The 25,917-nt window shown below is 39.3% G+C and overlaps 1 protein-coding gene across 4 annotated transcripts; it reads right to left on the reverse strand.

The window, feature by feature from the left end:
• On the reverse strand, positions 1-24,457 carry LOC121931775 (BPI fold-containing family C protein-like). 4 transcript variants are annotated; one of them, XM_042469785.1, is made up of 16 exons: positions 24,256-24,457; positions 22,374-22,399; positions 21,250-21,361; positions 18,424-18,552; positions 18,028-18,183; positions 16,826-16,889; positions 15,866-15,926; positions 15,469-15,560; positions 14,451-14,624; positions 12,424-12,477; positions 10,321-10,491; positions 9,291-9,358; positions 7,557-7,599; positions 6,972-7,035; positions 2,753-2,853; positions 1-614 (listed from the first exon to the last, which is right to left on the reverse strand). In XM_042469785.1, the coding sequence occupies exons 3-16, from the start codon at positions 21,345-21,347 to the stop codon at positions 573-575; spliced, it is 1,317 nt and encodes a 438-aa protein (XP_042325719.1). In that variant the 5' UTR covers positions 21,348-21,361; positions 22,374-22,399; positions 24,256-24,457; the 3' UTR covers positions 1-572. The 4 variants fall into 4 exon arrangements, with proteins under 4 accessions (XP_042325719.1, XP_042325717.1, XP_042325716.1 ...); XM_042469783.1 differs by lacking the exon at positions 22,374-22,399 and having other exon boundaries at positions 2,777-2,853; XM_042469782.1 differs by lacking the exon at positions 22,374-22,399.
• Between the last annotated feature and the right edge of the window lie 1,460 nt (positions 24,458-25,917).

The following is a 25,917-nucleotide window of genomic DNA, read 5'->3' on the forward strand; positions in this document are numbered from 1 at the left end:
AGATCTCAAAATGTGATGTGTGATTCTTTATCATGACTGCCAATTGCTTTTCTGTGGCACATATTATAAACATTCTTTTCTTCCCCTTTGTCACTCCCAAGGGGTAATTCAGATGGTGAAAATAATCCTGGTAGAATGTGGGTTAAGTCTTTGTTTTTCGTATGCATTTTGAATGTATCCAAACCTGGGATAATCGATCTCGGTTTCCCCAGAGTTTTGCTAAAAGATTCACATTGTCGGCTTTGTGAATAACCGATGAGAATAGACCTGGGATAAACCAGGATCAAACTCTGCATGTCTTGAACATATATCAAATACATCCACATCATCAATTCCATTTTTAAATCATTGCTGACATGTGTGAGCAACCGAACTTGCAGAGATCCAGTTTGTATTTAAAAAATAGTGTGAACAACAGAACTGGAATGCATTAGTGAGATTATTTGGATAATCACACTAAAAACAATATGTGAATAGGGCGCAAAAGGGAGCTAGAGACTTTTAAAAACAACTCCAGTGTATTCTAAGCTTCTGTTCAGCCAAGCTTCTCATCCATTAAGATACCAATTTTCTTAGTATTTGTAGCTTACATCAGTCGTTATCAGGATATAACCCTGTGAAGATAAGAATAATAACAGAAAGCATGCTTAATTTTTATAATTTCTTTAGGCATTTGAACCATATTTAACATGTCACGATCTTTGCACTTTTTTATATTGGTTAGTGCCTATAGTTTGGTTTTATTCCAGCTGCAACGGTTCTGCCCCTTGCCACTGATTTTATTTGTTTAGACTTGAAAAAGTCATTTCTAATCTTTGTACAGGTTTTAAGTAACACAGCAATATTGGGATGATTGTGTTATCCTTTGGATGCTGGATTTAAGCCTTACATAGAATTGACACAGTCTACTATTTAGAAGAGTATGCAAATGTTAAGTAGAGACTTTTTGCTTATTTGGCTATTGCTTATCTGTGGAACTGATTCTCTATCCACAGTTTTTAAAAAATCCACCCATGCCCTTTCATCAAAGCACAGAACATATAAGTGCCAACTATCTCTCTTTAACTGAGATAGCCCCCCCCCATTTTTGAGACTTGCCAGAAACCCCTCTTGCTGATTTGTTCCATACTTTTGCTTTTAGAGTAGACCTGCTTAATTGTAGTTAGTATAAAAGGCAAACTAAGAGCAATACCATTCACACAAATAGAAATTCCTGAATGGATTTTTAGAGGTAAAGCTTAGCATGCCCCCTGATCTGGACTGTTGCTAGTTAGTACTGATAATGGACTTTATCACATGAGCCTCATTCTCACTGCCATCATGTTAGTTTAAGGAAATGGATACTAAATGATCCGGGAGCTTACCTAATCACATGTCCTTTCACTAGCTTGGTAGGGGCTGATTCTGCCACTGACAATCTCTCATCTTATTTTCCACACTCCCCATTAACCCTGCCTCCTTATCTTGGGCCTTACTCAGCATGCCTTTGGGTTTTTTAAAATTTGTAATGCAGTTTAGCAATTATGCCAGTGCAATTTAGTGAAACAAAGATGAAAAGAACATATAGGGGCTGTGAAGACCATCCCTAAGAGGCAACCTGCAGGCGCCTCCATTTTTGCTGGATTGGGGCTGTGGTAACCGCACACCACAGACCCAGTCCAGCTTTTCTAAGGCATGAAAAGGAGCTGCAAAAAATGGCTCCTTTTTGCACCCTGGAAAGAGTGTGATAGCCACGGTGCCGTGGCTATAAGGGGCTTCTTCAATGCTGCGTTGTGCAGATGCAGTGCTGGAGGAGTGCTGTGATGCTGAGTGCCATGTGGTGTGGTGTGTGGCATCATGGTGCCCTGGGGGCAGAGCTTGGACATGTTTTGTGTAGATGCTACTCCCCAACTCTTCCCCCAGGCCAGCCCAAAGTGCCAGTCTGCACAGGGCCATAGTGAAAAGGAAAAGAAAACCACCCTGCTTGAAAATAGTGAGGGGAGTGGGGTAGAGGAGGAGACTGATACCACATGACTGCCCAGTCTTGAAACTGGCATGGGAGGAACTTATTATACCTGAAGACTAATGGCACAGCAGTCTGATTGGAAGCTTACTGATGGGTTTTCTCTGTCAATGAAAAGGTGCACTTTAACCATGCTTCAGAAGCACAGCAGCAACAGGTTGGACACAATGACATGTGAAAAGTATAATAATAAAAATAATGAATAAACTTTTAATTATGTCCTGCTTTTTGCCTGGACAATCAAAGGGGCGTACAAGTTAAAATGAAAACATTACATACCTAATATTCCCTGCCAAAGGTGCTATTGCCAAAGGTGCTATTTTCCAATTTTAATCGTAGTTTAAAAGCCAAGTGTGATAAAATCCAGTATAAGACCATTATGCTTTTCTACAAAGCATCACTACACTGTGGGCTTGTTAAACCTATGGAAAAACACTTGGGAAATTTTAAAAAGTCAATGGCAGACAATTAGTGAGAACACTGACACAGCAAAAAGCAGTGTTAGTGAACCAGTTATGAGAACCACTGAATCACAAATGTGCTCCTATTTTCACCTGTGAATTACTGGAAAGTACTGTAAGTGAACATGGTTCATCACAGCCTTTAGAAAACTTAGTGGGGAATGAAATGGTCAAGTCTTGAATGAAGCTCATGAAATTATTGCTTCATCAGTCAAAGAGCCAACACTTTGCAAAGCGAACACTCCATGTACCATAGTGAAAATAAATTGCACTGGGGCAAAAAGCCTACCTTACAAAGAAATACTAATTTCACCTGGTTAAGTTTAATGGCAGGTCCAAGAAAAGCAATTCTGGCCATATTAGGAAGATGGAATCCTCTCTTCAAAACATCTTTAAAAAAACAAAAACAAAAACAAACTCAACAGCAACACAATCAGAGTTGAAATAGAAAAAACCACAAGAATTAGCATGGGGTGGACAAAGTATAATCTTACAGATGTTGTTGGCTACATATCAGAACAACACTGGATAGGATTTGCAATTCAGAAATATATAAAAGGTGCCCACACTGAATTAACAGAAGCAGCGTAGGGTCCTCTTAGTAGGATGTTGTCTTGAGAATCTCAAGTGCCTTTCAATGAGATCAAGATGACCTGGATGACTCCCCTCTCATCATCTTCATAATGGCACTGAAACATAGCTCACTGTAGAAATTCTGTGAGTATAATTATTATTTTTTGCCAATCAGCTGAATTACTTCATAAATTACTTAGATGATTTAGTAGAATACACACTTATCATATTTGCAGATGGCACTAAATTGGGGATGGGGAGTAGTGAATACCCTAGAGGACAGGATCAGAATTCAAAATGACCTTGATTGATTGGAGAGTTGGGCCAAGATTTACAAAATTCATTTCAGCAGGGATAAATGCAAGGTACCTCATCTAGGAAAGAAAAATAAAATGGGTGATACCTGGCTTGAAATCAATATATGTGAACAGGATCTAGCAGACCACAAACATGAGTCACTGTGTTGCGGTAGCCAAAAAAGGTAATTCAGTTCTTTGCAGCACCACTAGAAGCACAATGTCAAGATCAAGGGAAAAATAGTGCCATTCAATCCTGATTTGGTCAGACCTCACCTGGAATATTATGTCTAGTTCTGGTCACCACAATTCAAGATGGATATTGATAAGCTAGAACATGCCCAGGGAGGGTGACAAAGATGATCAAATATGTGGATACTACTTAAAGATGGGGAATGACTTAAACCTTATTGCATGATAGAAGTAAGCTGACAAGCAGTGAAAAAGAAGTGGCTTTCTCCTTACCTCTCTGCATGACATCACAGCACTTCTCTTCTTCTTCCAGAAAGAGATGATCATAAAAACATCCTTTTGTCAAACAGATTTTTCCAAAGTGACAAAAGACATGCTTCTACAACTGTCTCTTAGGAAGAGAATGGAAATACTTCAAGGGCATGTGGAGAGGTAGGAAAAAGCTGCTTCTTTCTCGTCACCTGTTGGCTTACTTTTATCATGGGATAAGGCTCTTAGTGAGTTGTGTATGTTTAGCTTGGAGAAGTGAAGACTGAGAAGTGACAGAATAGCTATTTTTAAATATCTGAAGGATGTCATGTAGAAGATGGAGCAAGACTGCTCTCTGTTGCTTCAGAAACTAGAACATAAATCAATGGGTTCAAGCTACAAGAAAAGCTATTCCATCTAAACATTAGGAAGAACTTGTTTACTGTAAGAAGTGTTTGACTGGAATAAATTGTCTCAGAGGATGGTGGACTCTCTTCCTTTGGAAGTTTTTAAATAGAGATTGGATGGGCATCTTTCAGGAATTCCGTAATTGTGTATTCTTGCATGGTAGGGGGTTGGGCTACATGGTCCTTGCAACTCCTTCCCACTCTAAGATTATATCGTTCTAAGTAGAGATGCTATCACTGAAGGTCCCCACACAGTATGCCACTTGGAGAGCCAATGGTAATTTTAACTTGAGTGTTTCTTTGTTTATAGTCTTTTTATACCTCCCATTGTATTTTCTGGGTGACGTATAACCAAAACAAAACACCCCCCCCGACAAAACTATAGCATATTATCTTACAGTAGTGTAAATATACAGTAAGAAGATAAAACCAAAACCAAATTAAACAGCATTAAAATAAAAATGGAATAAAATCAAGAGAAAACATCAGAATCTAGGGTGCCAAAACCACTCTAATGTTTTTATAACTGAAAAATTAGGAAAAATAAAATGGTTATCATTTGGAAATAAAAAACCATACCATTGATGCCAGGTGAACATTCTTGAAGACAGCTGGGTACCACTATAGGAAAGACCTCTTCTTAATAGCAACCTGGGGTGCATTTACATTGTGCAGTCACCCCTCCTTTCTCGCAGACTTGGGATCTGTGTTCTTGATTACTCACTGAGGGGTGGCCTCCGTTTTCCTCAATGGGGCACCCCACAAAAACAGAGGGTTGACTGTAGAATTAATAGAGTTTAACACCACTTTACATGCCATGGTTCCATCCTACAGAATCCTGGAATTTGTAACAACAACAGCAGCCCTTTATTGCAACACATTAAATATAATGGGATTTGTAGTTATGTGAGGCACCAGCACTCTTTAGCAGACAAGACCTTTTACAAGACTTGCAGAACTATGAATACCAAGATTCCATAGGATGGAGCTTCAGCACTTAAAGTGGTGTCAAACTGCGCTATTTCTATCATGTAGATGCAGCCCTGTTTTATCTCTTGTGTTGGGGTCTCTTGTATCTGGAAAAAGGTCTCTGAAACTAAATTTAGCCCCTCAATAGACTGGCAAAATATGCCAGCATGGGGGCAGAGTGGGGACGTGGCAACCACCCACCGGCCACCTGCCCCCACGCTGGCATCATGCCGATGTCACGCTGCCCGACCAACCGCATGGTGAGCAGTGTCACACCGTGTCTTTGGTGCTGTTTCCATGGCGCAAAAAGAAGCGACTTTACATTTGGTGCTTTGACTTTTGTGGATTTGATTATTCATGGATCTGATTAACATGTTCTCTCTAGGAATCTCTAGGTCTTCCAGTGTGATATTGCTGCAGGTTGACCATAGAGCCACACTGGAGAACCTAGAGATTCCTAGAGAAAATATTTCTCTAGACATTTGTAGGTCCACCAGCATGATGCTGTCATCAATTTCTGCCAGATGTTGATCACAAAGTTGCGCTGGAGGACCTAGAGATTCTTAGAGTGGTGTTCTCTCTGGTAAAAAAAAAAATAGTATTTTTTTTATTTGTGGCTTTCCCACTTTCACTGGGGCCCTGCAGCCCTTACCCTAGCAAATATGGAGGGTTCACTGTAGTTCACAGGCCAAACATTTCCTCTTAGCTGTTAAAACATAGAGCACCAGTCCCTTTCTCAATATATTTGGGTTGGGTCCATATTCAGACCCACAGATCTGCTGCAGCCATGTCTTCTTAGCCCAGAGATGAGTCAGTTCTCTGAATAAAGGATGTCTTAACAAACAGCCCTGGGCAGTTTGTTAAGATTGTACACAGTGATTGTGTTTTTGAATACTTTATGAAACATCAGAGATTGCTGACTTTTATTGTGTGCTAGTCAGAAGCCACCTGCTAATGAAGAATACCATTTAAGGCAACAAGAGAGGGTACCATAAATAGTGAGCTCTTTTCTTTGTTAAGAAAATAATAGGTTTAAATGCTCAAAACCCCCTCTAATTTATAGGCCAGATTAATCTATAAAAAGAGCCATGTAGCACAGAGTTGATTATATCCCTGTCTACTGGGCTGAACTGCATCTGGATATTCTAATGGAATATTAGAAAAATATTTATTATTCCAATGGGATTTGAATCCTTTTAATTACAATGAACTTTCATTGGGGGAATACACAAGTAATATACAAATAAGAGTATCAAAATACTAATGTTTACTTTTCCTATTGTTGGATTTTAAGTTGCTCCATCTTATATTTATTGGTTTTAATGTGAACTGAAGGTCCCAAAGAGAGAGATTTCATGGAAAATGATGGCCTAAACTCTGTGAGATGATAAGCCAGGGAGCCAGAGGAAACGTGTTCAGTTTTGTTCTAGATTATGGTTGCAAACTCCTACAGATTTGGGGTTTCTTTAGCAAATCATTGGAATATGAGTACTTTCTCTTCCCTGGTTTATTTCTCTCTTCAAAAATAAAAGAATCCAGAATTTGTTTTTAACATCTTGGGAGAGATACAAAAACCAGAGAAGAAAAGGCACCATGTTTGGATACTGAGTGATTTGTTTAGCTACTCCTGAAGCAAGCAGATGCCATTGGGTAATATGAATCAACACACACTGTTCATTACCAATAAGACAGGAATTCCATGGTTCCTTGCTTTATTGTGTTGACCAGTTTGTCAAAAACATAGATCATGCAGCTTTCGGGTAATATACATTTGGTTAAATGATCGTGGCCAAAAGGCCATAATCTGGCAAGGAAGACTTACCATTGATTGGTAAAATTACTGTGTTGTGCAAAAAACAGGCCAGGAGATTCTTCAAAAATGAGACCTACAATAGGAGAAAAACAGCTTTAGTTACCATCTCTAGAAACTTCTAAACATATTGTTTGCAGTCAGATTCCTGGTTCTTTTGAACTTTGCTTCTACATGTTGAATCCTGCTTAAAACCAATGCTGGTTTCTTCTTCTTTTACATTTTTGCATATAGTGGATAATTGTATAGATATACCAGGTTTCCCTTCCCAATGTTTGGAACTTCAATTCCACTCTGACTCAGCCAGCATGGACAATGGTTGGGCATGTTGGGAGCTAACATCCAAAGTATCTGGTCAGAGTGGCAGTAAATTCCCTCTGAGATTTAGTCTAAAGCTTAAAGGAAGTATCCAAGGTGCTGAACTGTATCCTCAAAATAGATCCAGCATTTTTGGTAACTTCTTTAAAGTTCACATTAGTAGCCAGAGCAGATTCATTGTCCCAATGAGGTAGCAATTATTGGTTGTCACTGTCTGGAGGGTGCCAGGTAGGGGAAGGCTGAGATACACTTCCTTGATAATAATTACATTATGTTTACCTGGAAGGAGCCAATGTTTGAATATGTCAGAGACAGCTGTAATCTGAAATGAAATAGAAGAATACTAAAGGATAATCCAGTACTGTAACTGTATCATTTTAGGATAGACCCAGGAGGAAAAAAAATAAACCACTTCTTTGGCAATTCATTTCCCATTACCATTCACATTACTGTATAGTGTTGTTGTTTCCCCCGCACTGAGGGGTGAGAGGTTTCAGGTGTGTACTATTCAGGTCTAGTTTCCTATGGAAGTGGATCTCAATGGAGCCTTATTTACCTTTTATAATATTTTAATTTAGTTGCAAATGTACATGTTGGCCATATGTAGATTCACAAAAGTCTAAACATTCTGTCAGCTGCAGCTCCACAACAAATCTGTAGAGAGCTAGCACCTAAACGCTGTTAGTTATCAGATTCCAAAATCTGTCTTTCCCATTCCCTTTGTGTGATTCTGACTCAAGCTGGTGTTTTTTGTTTGTTTGCTTGTTTGTTTTCACAGAGAACTTAATTATATCATTCTGAGTTATCTGATATGTGTGGTGCAGAGAAGGTCATTTTCTTGGGCCATTCAGAAGATTAAGAACAATTTGTGAATCCAATCTTTAATGAAAAAAAAAGGTACCTAGCAGCTTTGGTGGGACAGCTAACAGAGTCTCTGGCAGGTCTTCTGGCTCAGAAAATCCCAGATTTTGTTCCTAGTCTTTCCGATTTTATTTTGGAGATCCATATATTTTGTTTATCCCAGAGTATTTTCTGTCAGGTTCTAGTATGAACAGAGGCTTTTTATACCAGTTCCACAGGTTGGTTTACTTTAACACAGTATAAAATTAGACACTGCCTAAATAACTTAAAAGTACCACATCTTGGAAGGTAAGCAGGACCAGCCTTGATTAGTACTTGGATGGGAGACTGTGAATGACTACCTAGTGCTGTAGGCTATATTTCAGAGAAAGGAGCTGGCAAGACCACCTCTGAGTCTCTTTGTCTAAGAAAACCCTGTGAAATTCATGGGGTTGCTGTAAGACAGATGAGTTGAAGGCACACACAAACACACACATAAAATCCAAAAGAACAGGAATATGATTTGGGACTTTTCAATCACTCTGATGCACCCTACATTGTGTTACTGAACCTCTTCTGTATCCCCCCCCTGCAATCTAAACACAGCAAATGTCACACTCAACCTTTGAGGAAAGCAGTAGCAAATCCTCCCTGAACAATCTTATCAGAAAAACCCCATTATAGGGTTGCTTTAGGGTCACCAGATGTTGGAAATGACTTAAATACATTTAACACACATGGCGGTTCCCAGTTTGGTTACAACTTGGGTCTATTAGTTCTCAAACCAAGCTGAGAATCATTGTTCAAGAGAGCCCCAGAAAAAGGCTTTATTTTGAAATGTGCTGGGTTTAATAAACCTTTCCCTTCCCCCCTTTTCTTTCCATGTGGAACAAGTGACTAACATTCCAACAGTCACTACTAACTATCTCCTCTTGCCTTCATTAGATTTCTTTTTATCCTCTATATAGTTTTGTTAGGGAAAAAGTACGAAATTCACTGTGCCATAGCTAGTTCATGCCTATGGCAGTGTCATTATAAAAGGTTAAAAACAACAACAAATCCCATGGCACATTAAAACATTAACAAGTTTTTTCTGGTACCACTTTTTGTGGACTCCAGAACAATTAGTCAAATGCATTTCTATTATAATTGTGGATTATGTTTCTGCATTACCTCTTGAGCTGTAATGAGCCAATTAGCCTTTGTTCAGTTATTGCTACAGTAGCATTAGTAATGGCAGACTGCAATGAGAAAAACAAAACAAAAACCAAAGTTCTATGTTATAAACTAGACAAAATAAAGTCCTCTTGTTCCTAAAATCAGTGCCTAAATCAAATGGATAGCTCCAGCCAGTGTAGACTCATTGGATCAATAGAACTGATGTAAGTGTTAATTTATCAAGTTCCCAGTGACCGCGTGGGTCACCTTGGGAATCCTAATTGGATTTAGGACACTGTCTACTTTTTATTCTTCAGAATATAAACACTCCACCTATCTCTTCTTTTTAACACAGGAGAAGGACACACAGGATTACATGACCCACAGAAGGCATACCTTATAAAGTTTTTAGTTTCTGCAGAGGAAACCATCCATTCCTTTTTAAGACAGAGGATTTAGGAGGATTTCAGATAACAGATTGGCTCCAAAGAACCTGGTTTATTAGATTTACTGTAAAGAACTCTGCCCAAAGAAGTTAGAATGACAATACAAATAAGATGTACCTCCCTGCACTTCTCCAAACTGAGAGCAAATTGCTTGCCTTCTCCTGCATGGCTGAGCCCTTTCTGTCTGTAATGGAAATCATGGCCATGGTCTTGCTCATGCAATGCCAAGTTATTATGTAGTTGTAATTTTCATTTGCCCATAACGTGTATGGATGTTTGGCATAAATTTGGCCAAAATAAAGATGCTTTGAGTCATTTTGGAGGTATGCTGTTTAAATGATGCATGTGTCCTAAGAGGCCAGAAGCTGCGCTAAAACCACACTCCAGTCCTAAGTACTGGGGTGCAGCTTTGGTGCAGCTTCTGGACTCTTAAGATGTGTGTGTCATTTAAACAGCATACCTCCAATGTGACCCGCAGCAGCTTTATTTTAGCCTGTCTGTTCAGGCCCATTGAACCTAGAAAAACTCTGGAGAAAGACAGTGTAGAAATTACTTTTAGCTCATTTATTTCTTATACCACAATGATCCACAATACTTACTATATTCAATGCGAAGATTGGTTGCATAGTTTGGTTTAGCAGAAGAGCAGAGACTTCCACAAAACAAGGAATCTTTACAGTTAAACTGTTATTTTGCAACCATACAGTGGGTGCTGCAGTAACCACTACACTTGTCCTTACTAGATGGGATTCTGTATAATGCTGAGCAATCTAGGGAATTACAAGACAAAGAAAGACATTTTAGTATATATCAATAAGCAGTTGTTTTTAAATTATGTGTAGGATATGCTCTCCTGAGTTTATTTCAGTTTCTTTTACAGTCACTTGATTCTGTACTTACATAATTGTACAACACTGAGTCATCTATAAGAACTTTAATTTCCTGCACTAAATTTGCAAATTATCCCCACCTTCAAAATAGTTTTGCATTCCCACTGGAAACCCAATGATGTGTGCTAGGCAGGTACTACTTCCATACATCCTGTGCATGCTGGCTTGGAAGTAGGCCCCACTATTCCAGGTGAGGTGGAGGGGTGTCAGAACAGGTTCTTTGCCATGCTGTTGTTGTCCCTTTAAAAAGAGTTTGTATGGGGAAACAGCAAGATGCTACAAGCAGAGGCATAAAATGGTGTGAGACAAATGAGCACAAACTCTCAGGGTCCATCTATCCCGGTCAGAATATTACTTTCGGAGTATTTTGGCCTGGAGCTGCCCTGGATTCCCCCTTCCATACTCTATAGTGACACCAGGTGGCTTTCTATGCATGTGTCTCAGCTATAGTGGCCGGTGCGATTGCTGCTACTGCACATTGCTCTCTCTGAGGTCAGAAACAAAGTGCCCAATGGCTGGACGCCTTGTTGTGACCTCAGAAGGAGTTATTTATGCCTGTGGTGTCACCACTGAGCGACAAAGCAGGGACACATGTATAGATAGCTGTTGCTAGGGAATGCTCCGTGTTTTACAGCAAAAACTGGAGCAAACAGTTTTTTGTTTTTTAAAACAATTTAAGGAATGGATACGGCAGATTTTGTGTGGAACTGGCCTTATGTCAGGAAGATAATCCACTCTCTAACCAGGGATTGGGATGGGATGAGACCATTTTATTTGGCATGTGCAGCTGAGCCTTTAGTCTGGAGGAGCCCTTAGATGCAAGACTGGGCAATCTATAATCAGACCTATATTTTGGTTATTTTGTTTGTTTGTTTGTTTAATTGGCAAATGCAATGGAAATGGTGTCTTGAATCTGGTTAACAGCACTGGGAAAGTGAAAAACTCACTAGAAATTTTCACATGGGCAAAAGTGATGGGAGCATAACAAGATGGAGCATCACTATCGTGCAATTGTGCAGAGATTATCAGAAAACATCCCATGATGTTGCAATAATTGCATCATTATCCCATGAATAAAGAGGAATTATAGCATCACTCTTCATTCAAGTGAAAGTCCCATGAATAAAAAGCAACAGGAGAATTCCTCTTTATTCATGGGATAGTGATGCGATTATCCTGACACTGTGGGACGTCATCTGATCATCTCTGCGCAACTGCACAATAGTGATGGGAGCAGCCTCCTATGCTCCCATCACTTTTTCCCATGTGAAAATCTCCTCTGTCTACAGGGTCTTCCATAGTAAAAATTACAGCACCATGATTCCACTTTAACTGCCACGGCTGCATCCTAGAGTCTTGGGATTTGCTGTTTAGGGAGGCACTAATGCTGTCTGCTCAAGAATACTAAATACCTGTCCATAGATTCCGTAGCATGAAACTATGATTGTTAAAGTGGAACCATAGGGCTATACTGTGAAAGGACCCCACACCATTCTAGTGCTCAAAATCCTCCTCCAGGCTTCAGGGAGAAATATACCAACCACTGTTATGTTTGGTTTGGCCCTAAGATTTTCTTATCCAACACTTTTTGTCCATGGTAGAGAAGGGAGTGTGTTTCAAAAAGCAAAGCAGTAATACATAAATAAATGAACAAGAAAGATGTTTAATTCTATTTTCTTACCCATCTTGAATCCCTGACCCTCCTCCATACAGACCCTGTGATGTTTCAGACTGCTTGAAATTAATCAGAGCTCAAGCAACACCCACAGCACAAAACCACCATTGCTTAACTTCAAAGAAACTCATGCTTACTTCAGGAATGATTCGGCTCAATGCTTCTGTAGTTAAGTTAAAAGATGAGGAATGCTGCAAAATAAAACAAATAAACTCTACACCAGCTTCCTGCTCAGCTTTGAAATTAAAGTTTGTTTTCATCCATGCTCTTGATTGACATTGTTGAAGTCTGTTTGCATAAGATGAGAAAATTTAATTGCATCAGTATATACAAAGATGGAGGATAAGTGTTTATCGTTGAAACAAGCACTGAGGGATGGATGAGGTTAGGATGCATGCAATATTATTTATACAGAAGAAAAACAAGTAGGCTTGCATTCTGGCCTATAATCTCTTGTACCAAAAGTCTACTAAACCAAAATTAAAGAAAGAAAAGACTTCCCCAATAAATATGTCCCACTCCAAATATGCTTTGCAATATTACTTTTTTCATCCAAAATACCCTATCAGTTTTGGATAAAGTATTTTGCTGGAATTTTACAACATGCAGATTTTCCTATTAAAATATTTCCACTACTCTGGCTATTTTGCTGGAAAGTTATAGTCTACCCTATATAAGATCTCTGGACATCTTAATTTTTTTAATTAAGCAATGTAAAACTTAAAACAGTAAAAATAATCTAAACATGAATTAAATAATTTAATATTTTTAGAAAGTTAGTAAAAAAAATTGAAATAGAGTTGCTAGGTCAGGAACATCCTAGATCTAGAGATTTTAGAACCCAAACCTGAGACCTAAAGATGCCCTCTCTTGATCTCTAGGGGGCAGGCCCTTGTAGGTCCTTAAGCATGGTATGTCAAGCATCAACCATAGTAACTCAGAGCATGTCATCCACCAACCCACAGAATTGTAGAGCTGAAATGGACTAGCGTGGTGTAGTGGTTTGCATATTGGACTGCAACTCTGGAGATCAGAGTTTGATGATGATGATGATGATGATGATGATGATGATGATGCTTTATTTATATAGCGCTGTAAATTTACACAGCACGGTACATACAATGTTTTGATTAGACAGTTCCCTGCCCTCAGGCTTACAATCTAAGAAGACAAAACATAAAAGGAGAAGGGAATGGTTGTGGGGAAGGGGATATGGTTCTGGAGTTCATCTTTCCCTCTGAGGCCTGGACCAAGGCAGATGGACTGGAGGGAAGGCTCTATATCTTAAGGATAGGCCCGATGGCGTTGGGCCTGCCATATCACTCCCTGCAGGCTGGATGGCTTCACATTCCCCCTCTCTGGATGATGGTGGATGAAGGGGTGGGATCCTCTTTCAGGGAAGGCCTGATGGAGCTGGATTCCCCTTTCCCTCTCCGGATGATGGTGGATGGAGAGGTGGGATCCTCTTTCAGGAAAGGCCTGATCGAGCTGGATACCTCTTTCCCTCTCTGGATGATGGTGGATGGAGGGGTGGGATCCTCTTTCAGAGATGGCTGATGGAGCTGGCTTACCCTTCTCCCTCTCTGGATGATGGTGGATGGAGGGGTGGGATCCTCTTTCAGGGAAGGCCTGATGGAGCTGGATTCCCCTTTCCCCTCTCTGGATGATGGTGGATGGAGGGGGTGAACATTCAGATTCCCCCCTTGGGTAAGTCACACACTCTCAGCCTCAGAGGATGGCAATGGCAACCCCCTTCTAAAGAAACTTGCCAAGAAAGCCCCATGATAGGTTCACTGCCTTAGAGTTGGCATAAATAAAAAATGACTTGGAGGCACACAACTACAACAAAACAACTACAAGGTACATCTAGCCCACCTAGCCTTGCAGGAATACACAATTAGAGAACTTTTGAAAGAGCAACAAACCAAGACCACAGATTCAGATATCGTAGGATATTATTGCTTATTCTTAGTTTCTGGTTAGTTTAACCATGCCTGCTGGTTTTGCTACTCTTCCATAACAACCCAAATCAGCTGCCTTCCTCTGCCCCATGCTGGTACTGGCCTGATTGCACTTATTGATCTGTATTCTCCAAGTCAATAATAAAAACATTTCCCCAAAGTTCATATTTATCCCTCATATTCAGAAATCTACAAGTACTAACCTCTTCTGAAAAATGTATCTTTGAGGCCCCAACTGTGTAATAACTCAAGGAAAGAGACTTTAAAAAGTATTCAGAGATTCCAAAGTACATCATATTATCATTGTTGTCTGGAAGAGAGAAGGGAACTGTCATGAAGAGAAGTTCTGTATGATTCCTTATTGGATACACTGAGGCCTGCAAAATATTTATAAAAGAGAAAGTTTCTTGACATTGATGGTTAAGGCTGCAATTCATGTCCAGTTAGTTTTGTCTCATTGAGTTTTGTGGAGACTATTTCTGAATAGATACATATAGAATTGTGTTACAAGGTATCAGGTGCTGCTGTTGCCTTTCAACAAACCAACAGATCATACTCCTCATAAAAATCTGTGGTTAGATGGCAACCTTTCTAGAATTGTTAAACAATTGTTCAAATATCAGTGCCACCTAACATGTGGGAGCGAGTCTTGTGCAGTGGTTTGAGCACTGGACCACAACTCTGTAGACCAGGATCTGAATATTCACTCATCCTTGGAAACCCACTGGATGACCTTGGGCAAATCATATTCTCTCAGCCACAGAGGAAGACAAAAGCAAATACCCTCTGAACAAATCTTGCTAAGCAAACCACATAATAGGTTTGCCTTAGGTTGCCATACGTTGGAAACAACTTGAAGACACACAAAAAGAACAAGCCACTTAACAACTGTAATTAGCTACTTATGCATCACTCCAAAAGAGAACAACTGAGCATACAGACTTACATGTCAATTTAATTGCATGAATGGTACTGTATTTAATTTGTTTTCCTTTTACTCTGTCTTTTAACATCCATTTAGATTCCTTAAGGCATCTTTTACTGGCTGGCCTACAGATTCCTTTTGTTATTAAGATAACAACAAATATTTGTTATTATTTGTTATTTCTAGGAATTAAATAATGAAGCAAATTTATAGGAAAGAAAATCCATGACTATTGTATGAAGCAAAACCCCAACATTTTCCATAGACACACAGGTTCACACAGCATACGGAGTTACCTTAAAATCCAGTTCAATGTAGGATCTAAAGACTTCTGGAGGTTTGGTAAGGGAATAATCAATTTGGGCAAAGGAGTCAATTTGGGATGTGGCTGTAAAAGTTGAAGAACAAAATCAGTCATCCAGTTTCAACTTCTTTCCAAACACAAACATTGTTTATTACAACAGCACGATAATATAGGAAACAGTGCTAATTTAAATATCTTTTCCTTAAGAGATTTCTCCAGATTTAGAAAACAAACAAATCCTAGAATGGCTTTCATTTTCAAATCTTATTTCAGCAATTGAGCAAATGGCTCAAATGAAGTCATTGTGCTATGTCCTACATGACAACTTCATAGTACAGTAATCTCATCATTAGGGACACACATTGGAAAGATCATCATAATAGACTCACCCTGAAGCTTCTTAAGAGCTGCAGCCATTTTTTGGATTCTGAACTTAATACTGAGACATACCTGTAAGGAAAGATACAGAAGATAGTTATGTGTGTGTTGTTTGCCTCTGTTTCTAACTTATGCCAACCCTATCATGGGTTTCTTGGCAAGATTTTTTTCTGAGGAATTTTGCCATTGCCTTTCTCTGAGGCTGAGAGAGTGTGATTTGCCTAAAGTCAGCCAGTGATTCTTCATGGCTGAGCAAGAATTTGAACCCAGGTCTCCTGGGGGTCTTAATCTAACATGCAAACCACAATACCACACTAGGATGAACACATGAGCAAGAATAACCAAATCCTCTTTTTCTTTATGACTGTCTGCCAAGTATTGGCACAAAGAGAGAGAATAATTATCCAGTCCAATCATAGTTGCCACATTAAATGAGGGCAAACCCCGTGAAAAGAGAAGGCAAACTCATTGCAGTATTACCTATAGTTGACTTGAATGTTCGTGAATCACCCCGACCCATAATGGTCAATGATGGTGTGTGTATGCAGCTGCACTCTTAGGATATTTTTATTTCATCAGTAATGGGCAAAGGGTCAGCTGAGTTTAACTGCTTGTGAATCACTCTATAGAGCAGAGGTGGAGAATGTGTAGTTCTACAGATGTTTCTAATTTTTTTTAAAAAACACTTTTTTAAATCTGAGAGAACACCTTTCTAGGAATCTCTAGGTCCTCCAGCACAACTCCTTGGTCAGTTTTTGGCAGAAATTGACCATAGAGTTACACTGGAGGACCTAAAAATGACTAGAGAAATGTTCTTTCTAGAAATCCTTAGGTCTTCCAGCCATAAAAGTCAAAGCTGCAAATGAGGAGGGCTGACTGTGTGTGTGTGTGTGTGTGTGTGTGTGTAGTATGTGTGTGTGTGTGTGTGTGTGTGTGTGTGTAATTTTTCCACAAAAATTCAGACAACTTACTCTGTTTTGCAGCTTTCTTTGTATAGTTTTTTCCAGATACTGGAAAAACATGTCATAGTACCAGCTGAGAATAAAGCAACACAAAGAACTTTAATTATTTTCATGTCAGTAGAATTCAGATATAGCCATTAGTCTGGAATATCAGTATGCAAAGGGATCTTGTAGCACCTTTAAGATTAACTGTGAGAAAAAAAAGTTGTTGCACATGGTTTCAAAGTCTTGGTTTACTTCTTCTTTCTACAAAATATATTGCTTAATATTACCATTTACACATAGTTGTAAAGACAATTGATAAGAAACCTAATCATTATGAGTAAAAACTAATATAGGGCTCGTACAGATAGGCCAAAATAACGCCGCTTTGGGTCACTTTGGAGGTATCCAGTTTAAATGAGGCATGCATCCTAAGAGGCCAAAAGCTGTGCCAAAGCTGCGGTCTAGTCCTTAGGACTGGAGCGTGACTTTGGCGTGGCTTCCGGCCTCTTAGGATGCATGCATAATTTAAACAGCATACCTCAATAGTGACCCAAAGCAGATTTATTTTGGCCTGTCTGTATGGGCCCTATGGTTGAGACTCCCTTACCCAGAATTTTGAAATCTGAAATACTCCAAAACCCAAACCGTTTTTCATGGATACCTGTGATAGTGACACATTTGGTTTCTGCTGGTTCAATTTACATAAACTGTGTTCTAGGCACAAAATTATTAAAAACATTGTATAAAACTACCTTTAGGCTAGCCATATTCTAAAGAATTAGTTTTTCCAAGTTAACTGGAACTTGGAATGAACACACTAGGATGAACACACGAGCAAGAATAATCAAATCCTCTTTTTCTTTATGACTGTCAAGTATTGGCACAAAGGGAGAGAATCATCATCCAGTCCAATCACAGTTGCCACATTAAATGAGGGCAAACTCTATGAAAACAGAAGGCAAAACCATTGCAGTATTGCCTATAGTTGACTTGAATGTTTGTGAATCACCCCACCTCATAATGGTCAACGATGGTGTGTGTGTGGAGCTGCACCAATGGGCCACACGAAAATCATCACCCATTGACTATAATGGGGATTGAGCACATTTTTCTCATCTGAACTGAACCCCTGCAGAAGGGAAGGGTGCACTGTAGTTTAAGCCACAGCAACAATGCTGCTTGTCTATTAGACATGGATTTGATTATAATAAATCTCTTGCACTTACCTTCCTCTTCCACTCAGCTGGACTTTAATACCACCTATGCTCATACGGCAGTCAGGAACAAGCATCAATAGGTATCCTCTGTTATTTTGTGACATATTAATAGTTGCTGTAACAGATATTCCTAAAATGGATATTTCAGCTTTTCCATGATAGTCTCTGTAAAGATTGAAAATAAATAGAATGAGGGGGTATCATCTCCTAAAGTAGCCAAACCCAGTACCTAGATTGGCCATGCTATGGTGATTTCATTAAGCCTACCAAGAATTCTTTGCCTCAACTTCTTTGTTTACATTTTAGCTTGATGTCTTTTAGATCGGAGCCCCTCATTTTGCTGCACAATATAATTATTTTTATTCCTAGAGCAAAGCAAAACAACTGTTCCACAACTGTACTTACAACAGCCAGTTGTTCAACGTCCAATGTGTACTAACTCTTGCAGAAGCATCTCTTACAGCCACTACTATTCTGTTCTCAGGTACTAGAACCACAGAGGTGTTATGTATTGAAATGGAAGTGATTTGAATCCTGGAGAGAGAGAGAGAGAGAGAGAGAGAGAGAGAGAGAGAGAGAGAGATTGTAATGCATGATGAAACAGAAAAAAATAGGATAATACAGATAGCACTATATCTGGAATAAAGTTCTTTCTTACTGATAATTCATGCCACAGATATTTTTCAGCCCTTGAAATCTAATGGAGAACACTGGGAATGAAAGTGATGGTGTGCAATACTCCACTCCCTACTCTCCTATGCTGTACTTCAAAGCATAGTAGAACTGAATGTCCATTTGGATGTTGGGACTAACCAAAGCTGAAACCCTTACCATGCTTTTTAGAATGTAAGATTTTGTACAATCTGCTTCTCAAATAAACATTCATAGTACTATGTGCCTGGCAATAACTTACATAGGAGTTCATAGTGACACTTCTGAGGAAAAATGTGTCGATCAGGTGACTTTAATGCCAAGTGGCTCAAGAAACATAAGAAATTTTCAATTGCTTGTTGTTTTTGTTAGCAACCTTCAAGTCAATTTATGGCAATTCAATAAACAAGAGTCATCCAAGTCACCTTATCCTCAGCTGCCCTCCTCGTATCTTGTAGGTTCAGGGCTGTGGCATCCTAAATTGAGTCTATCTATCTGTAATGAGGTTTTCCTCTTTTCCTACTTCCTTGACCTTACCAAGCATTATAATCTTTTCTAGAAAGTCATGTCTTCTCATGATATGGCCAAAGTATGACAACTTGAGTTTAATCATCTTGGCTTCTACTAAGAGTTCAGGCCTGATTTGTTCTAGGAGTTATTTATTTGTCTTTTTAACAATCCATGGTATCCTCAAAACTCTTCACCAGCAAATTTCAAATGAGTTGATTTTCTTCCTACCAGCTTTCTTCACTATTCAGCTTTCACAACCATATATAGATATTGGAAAAACAATGGCATGGGCCATCCTAACTTTAGGATTCAGTGATATATTTTGACACTTTGGGATCTTGTCTAGCTGCCTTTCCCAATAGTCTCCTTCTGATTTCTTCACTGTAGTTTCTACTCTGATTAATGCTTGAGCCACATATGGGAAAACTTGAACTATTTTAATGACTTCATTGTCTATTTTAAAAGTTATGTAAAGCATCTGAGGAGAAAAGGCAGATTGGAGCATTGGCAACATCCATTTAGAGTGAGGCTGGCAATAGACAATGGGAGCATAGCCAAGAAAAGGTGGGGGCTACTCCCAGGAGCAAGTATAAATAGGCTGAGTGAGGAGTGTGGAATTAGATAAGGAACAGATAGTGACAGAACTCTGAGTTAGAGGTTTATTAGACCCTGAGGGGTTTTACCTGCCAAGATGGCTGAGATACAGGTTGGCCTAAAAAGGGGTCAAGTGTGGAAAGGGAATTGCTGTGGCTGGAAAAGGCATAAGGTAGCAACAAAGTTTTAAAGTTCAAAGTCTGGTCAAAAGTCATATGTGAAACTGTAACTGTTTAAGCACATAGACACTGTATCAGCTCTGAATCCACCAAAAGAGAGATACTGTAACCAACTATCTTGTAATAAAGTTTTCTTTTGTTTCAGTTCCATGTGTGGTCACTTGAGATATTTTAAGAAACTGTAAGCCAAATGCTACCAGGGATTAATAATAATAATAATTAATAATAATTTATTTTATTTATATACCGCTATTCCAGAGATCATAGCGGTGAACAGCAAGTAAGCTAATTTGCAAGTAAGCTAATTAGCCCCCAACAGTCTGGGTACTCATTTTAGCGACCTCGGAAGGATGCAAGCCTGAGTCAAGCTTGGGCCCTTTTGCTGGTCTTGAACTCGCAACCTTGTGGTCTTGAGTAAATGGCTGCAGTACAGGCATTTAACCACTGCGCCACCAGCAATACTTTTATTGCTCAGAACACTCAAAATAGAGAGTGCCCTGTCTTCCTATAGAGTGTCCCAGAGGTAAAGAAAAAGTGTGGGAATCACTCAAGCGAGAGATCTGAATTCGAGGGTCTCATTGTGCAATTTGGTGGTAGCTGTGGAGGTAGCTGTCACATATTGGTGGCAGGAGTAGGATAAAAAGACCCATTGTGCTGCCATCCAAGAAAAACAGTTGGGTGAGTGGATCTCACCTTACATAAGTGGTGGCACCGGTGGCACACATTAAAAAGGAGTGAAAGGTTTTGAGAGATTTTGGCCATGCCACGTTGTCTCCTCCCCCTCATCTATGACCATTATTTTTGTTTTCTTAAGGTTCAGTTATAAACTTGCCTTTGCACTTTCTGCTTTGACTTTCTTCAATAATTGTTTCAAGTCTTTGCTATTTTCTGCTAGTAGTATGGTGTCATCTGCATGTATTAGATTATTTATGTTCCTTCCTCTGGTTTTTACACCTCCTTCCTCTGAGTCTAATCATGCTTTGCGTATTATATTTTTGGCATGCAAATAGACAGATAGGTTAATAAGATGCAACCTTCCCTGACCAACTTGCCAATTGGATAGCATTCTGTACTCTGCTCTAACAGTAGCCCCTTGCTCTGAGTACATGTTATGCCTCTCAGGACAATCAAATGTTAAATAAACATTCAATAAATAAATTAAATATAATACTCAAAGAATCAATTGGAAGTAGCAGCAAATTAAACCAAATCCAGAGCAGCAGATGTAAGATCAGGGCATATTGACACAACAGTCATAAATCAAAGCCAGGTTGCGACAAATAACATGCATGTATACCTAGAAACCCTGTAGTCAACAGTACCAAATAAGAATGTCTGAGTGCCATTCCTATCTGGAAATCCTTTTTCCTTTATTTCTTGCTGCAGGATCTTCATTCCAACCTCCTTTCCTAGAACAAAGAGATGTCAGTTCCATTTTAATGAACACTCTTGCATGTAGGAAATTCTGGAAAGTATCCAACACAGTTACTTGTTAATAGTTCTGATTTTTCACCAAGTGGTTCTCCTACTTCAGCACATGGGCATATGTTTTTCTGCCATGATTTAAATAAGACTATTGCATTCACAGGTGTAAACAGAACTGGACAAAGAAGGGGAAGGGGAGAATAAGTCAATATATAAGACCAGAGTGAAAAGGAAACAGACCATCTCTTTTATTGGATAGAGCTGACATAAGAAAAAGTATTGTAGGAAAGGAGCCCTCTTTTTCACAAACTGCACACTTAGAAATGCTAGTTCTAGCCACTTATAGACTATGTCTGCAGCATAGACCTAAGTAGCTTTACTATATCATTTCTCAGGAAAACTGAGGTACTGCAGTTATGAGAGAAGAAATATGTCAGCAATTGGCAGCTTATGCTATTCACAGACCTATTGCTTGGGTTTCAATGCTGCTTCCAGAGTTTGATTTGGCTCGGCCTATGTTTCACAGCCCTGATACTCCTTAAAAGGGTGTAACCTTATGTATCGGAGGAAAGCATAACACTCACTTACCTCATAATTAAGGCTCTTGTCTGACACTCAGGACCAAAAGAAGATAGTAACAGCTATGATAAAAACTGATTTTGTTGTTGTTCTATAGTGGCATAAGGAACTTGTAGGAGCAGGAGATTGTCACCGGAAAGACTAAATGTCCAAGATCAAGAGTTACATTCCTTTCCTGTCTTGTCAACCAACTACTAATGAAGGGTTTATAGCAATGTGACCAAACTACAGCCAATACAGGTTGAATATCCCTTATCTGGCATTATCCTTTATTCCAAAATCCAAATTACTCCAAAATCTAAAATTGTCCACATAGGTGGCTCAGAAAGTGACACCTTTGCTTCCTGATGGTTCAGTATACACTGATGGTTCAGTCACAAAATTATTTTAAAAATACAGTATTGTGTATAAAATTACCTTCAGACTATGTGCATAACGTGTATCTGAAACATAAATGAAGTTCATGTTTAGACTTGGGTCCCATCTCCAAAGTGTCTCATTATGTGTATGCAAATATTCCAAAATCTGAAAAAATCCAAAATCCAAATCAGCCCCTATCCCTTCTGCAGTAGCCCACCCCTAGCCTGCAATAAAACTATTCTTCAGATATGGAAGTTTCTGATTTAAATTTGATAGAACCATAATTTAGATTATTTGTGCAATTCAGTCTTATACAGTACCTGTGTGTTTAGAAGCATGCCACCTACTATGTTCAGTTGCATCACTTTCACAGGTAGTTGGTGAGAGTGTGACAGAGGGCCTTCTCAATGGTTGCCCCTACACTTTGGAACTCCCTCATTAGGGAAGCTAGAATGGCTCCTCATTGCTGCCCTTCCTTCAGCAGGTGAACACAGGCTTTTAGGACTGAAGGCTTTTAACAAAGAATTGTAGGTGCTCTATTGTTGTAAACTGTATTGTGTATATCTGAAAATCTGTTAGAGTGCATATTTTTAATATGGTTAATGGTTTAATTCATTTTTATGGTTGACTTTTTGTAACCTTTCTAATCAGTAAGTCCCCTTGAGTCCCAATCTTGGGGAAAAGGCAAGATATAAATAAAGATGATGGTGATGATTAGTTGGGCTTTAAACTAACAGTGCAATCCAATATAGGTCTACTCAGAGGAAAGCCCACTGAGTCCAAAAGGGCTTAGTCCCAGGTAAGTAGGTAAAGGATTGCAGCATAAGTATAGTACATAGTTATCTGTTTAAAGATATAATTCATGCAGAGGTGCTCCATGACAAAATGCATGTATTCCAAAAGTCTCAGCTTCAATATACACAGGTTCTGTTTACCACACCAGGCTCAAACTGCTTTAATATTCAGTCCCACTTTCCAGGGAACTTTGGAAACTGTCTTTAGCTAGGTGGGAATGAAGTACAGTCAGCCCGCCATACCCACAGATTCTGCATCCATGGATTCAACCATCCATGGCTTGAAAATATATTTTTTAAATATTCCAAAAAGTAAATCTTGATTTTGCCATATTACCTAAGGAACACCATTGTACTATCCTATTGCATATAAAGGGACTTGAGCATCCACAGCTTTATGTATCTCTCTCTCTCTCTCTCTCTCTCTCTCTCTGTGTGTGTGTGTGTGTGCTGGAACTAAACCCCAGTGCAAACCAAGGCCCATTGTACATTTCAAAGATGATTTAAGGGAAGCCAACACAGACTGATATAAATCAGCATAAAGCTGTAAATTAATGGGACAAAGTGGATATATTACAGCAGGAAAAAACAGAGTGATGTACTAGTTAGAGCAGTGATTCTCAAACTGTGGGGCAGGACCCCTGAAGGGTGCAATATATGCTCAAGGAGAGCAGAAGGTGAGACTTAGAGGCCCTGATCCTTCCTTCTCCTCTGCTTCCCAATTTTTTTCTCTCCTGGAGGTGAAGAGAAAGGCAAGGAGGTTGCTTAAAGCCTCTACCTGAAGGAGGAGGAGAGCTATTTCCTTATAAAATGTCAAAACATGACTATACATGAATGTGTGAATGAAAATATGCACACTAAACAATCCACACACTAAAGGGTAAAAAGTTTAAGAACCATTTGTTAGAGGGTTGGACTAGGACTATTGACTATCGAGACCTCCTTCAAATTTGCACATGATCACAAAGATCACTGGGTGACCCTTGGCCAGTCAGTATCTTTTAGCCTAGATAACTCAAAGGGTTGTTGTGATGTTTAAAAGGCAGAGGGTGATCTTGCATACCAACTCAAGCTCTCAAGAAAAAAAAGTACAGAAATGCAATAATTAACAAATAAATTCCTAAATATATATATATCAGTCTTACCATAATTCAGCCCTCTTTGTGTTATTCTCACTTTGAGTCCAGAATTAGCCTCAAGATGCAGGACAAAAAGACTTAACAGGGGAGAAACACACCACATCTTCATCTTCTTTTCCCCTGCTTTCATTCAATATGGCCTGTTACGTGCACGGTAATTGCGCAATTACATTTGGCACTAGCAAATTTTATACATACACACTGTAAAAACAAGCTAGGCTGCTTACTTAAATGGCCAAATGCATTAGTCCATTTGAAGCTGCAGTCTTTTGTAGACTTACTACGCACTTCTGCGTGTTCTCTAATCTTACTGATATGGCAGGGACAGTACTGATTAATCCTGTGATCCCACTTTTTAAAGTTGCTATTAAAATATCCTGGTTTGTCTTTCCTCCTCCCACTTTCCCCCTTGTCCTCAGCATATTTCCATTGGTGCAAGTGTTTGCACTAAATTAACTCAGCAAGAGGAATGGGGAGGGGGAGGCATAAATCTACCCTTCCCAGAAACTGCAGCAGCAGCTCTTAGTTTATCTGTTTTTCCATTTTAATCATAATCTGATATTGCTTGGCCACATGTTCTAATTTTTATCTGTGAAATACTGGAAGGGATGCTTCCGAGGAGCACAAAACTGCACTACATAACATAGTTTTAATGCTTCTCTTTTTTTCTTCTGGAACTACATACAATTTTCATTCTATATAAATGTAAAGTGAAATAATGTGAATAATCAGCTAGTATTTCTGCCATTTTGTATCTTATGTGTCTATGAAGAACATGTCTGGTAGAAATCTTTTGGACACTAGCGAACTGACTGGACAAAGAGGATAAAGAAAGTATTGGCTCGGTACATACCTCCCCATCAGGGTGGGCTGGAGGCGTTTGGTTTTCCCCCAGAGGGGTGCTGCAGCAGCCAAACTGTGTAGTGTCCCTCTGCCCAAAAAAGAACCTGGAGAACTGGGTTCTTTTTCTGATGCCACACAGACACCAAGAGTGCACCATTGGTGCACTCGTGACGTAATCCTGAGGGCAGGGAAATATCTAATTAACAATTTGTAAGCTGCTCTGATAGCCTTGGCTGAAGAGCGAGGTATAAGTAAATAAATATTATTATTATTATTATTATTATTATTATTATTATTATTATTAGCGATGCCCAGCGATATCTGTACAGTGCGTGTCACTTACATCATCATAGCGGCGCCCATGTGGACGAGACGCCACCATGATGCCACTGCCTTCACGTTCTAGGGTTCTGGAGCATGCGGATGCTGTGAGCTCTGGAACCCTAGTATCAGCGGTGGCATGCCACTTTTGGCCCATCTGTCCTGGGCCTATTATGAATGGATTTAACATTTGTTTGAAATACTGTAAATGGGTCTGTCTTAGAAATGGCCTACAGTTTGAAATACTGTAAATGGGTCTGTCTTAGACTGGAGGTCTCTATAGCTGCAGTATTGTGCACACTTTCACGTGATAAGCTCAACTCAACAAAATGGGTCTGACATCTGAATAAACATGAATAGGGTTGCAGTACTGTACACATACAAGATTAAAAATGCAGCTCACTGCATATGAATGTGCAATTATTTTGGAATAATTGTCTGTTTTCCAAATAGAAATGTCCTCTTGTGATTTTGTTTTGATGTGCTAGAATTGTATTTGCAATA

Source organism: Sceloporus undulatus, chromosome 5 (genome assembly GCF_019175285.1).
Source record: "Sceloporus undulatus isolate JIND9_A2432 ecotype Alabama chromosome 5, SceUnd_v1.1, whole genome shotgun sequence".
Taxonomy (NCBI): Eukaryota; Metazoa; Chordata; class Lepidosauria; order Squamata; family Phrynosomatidae; genus Sceloporus; species Sceloporus undulatus.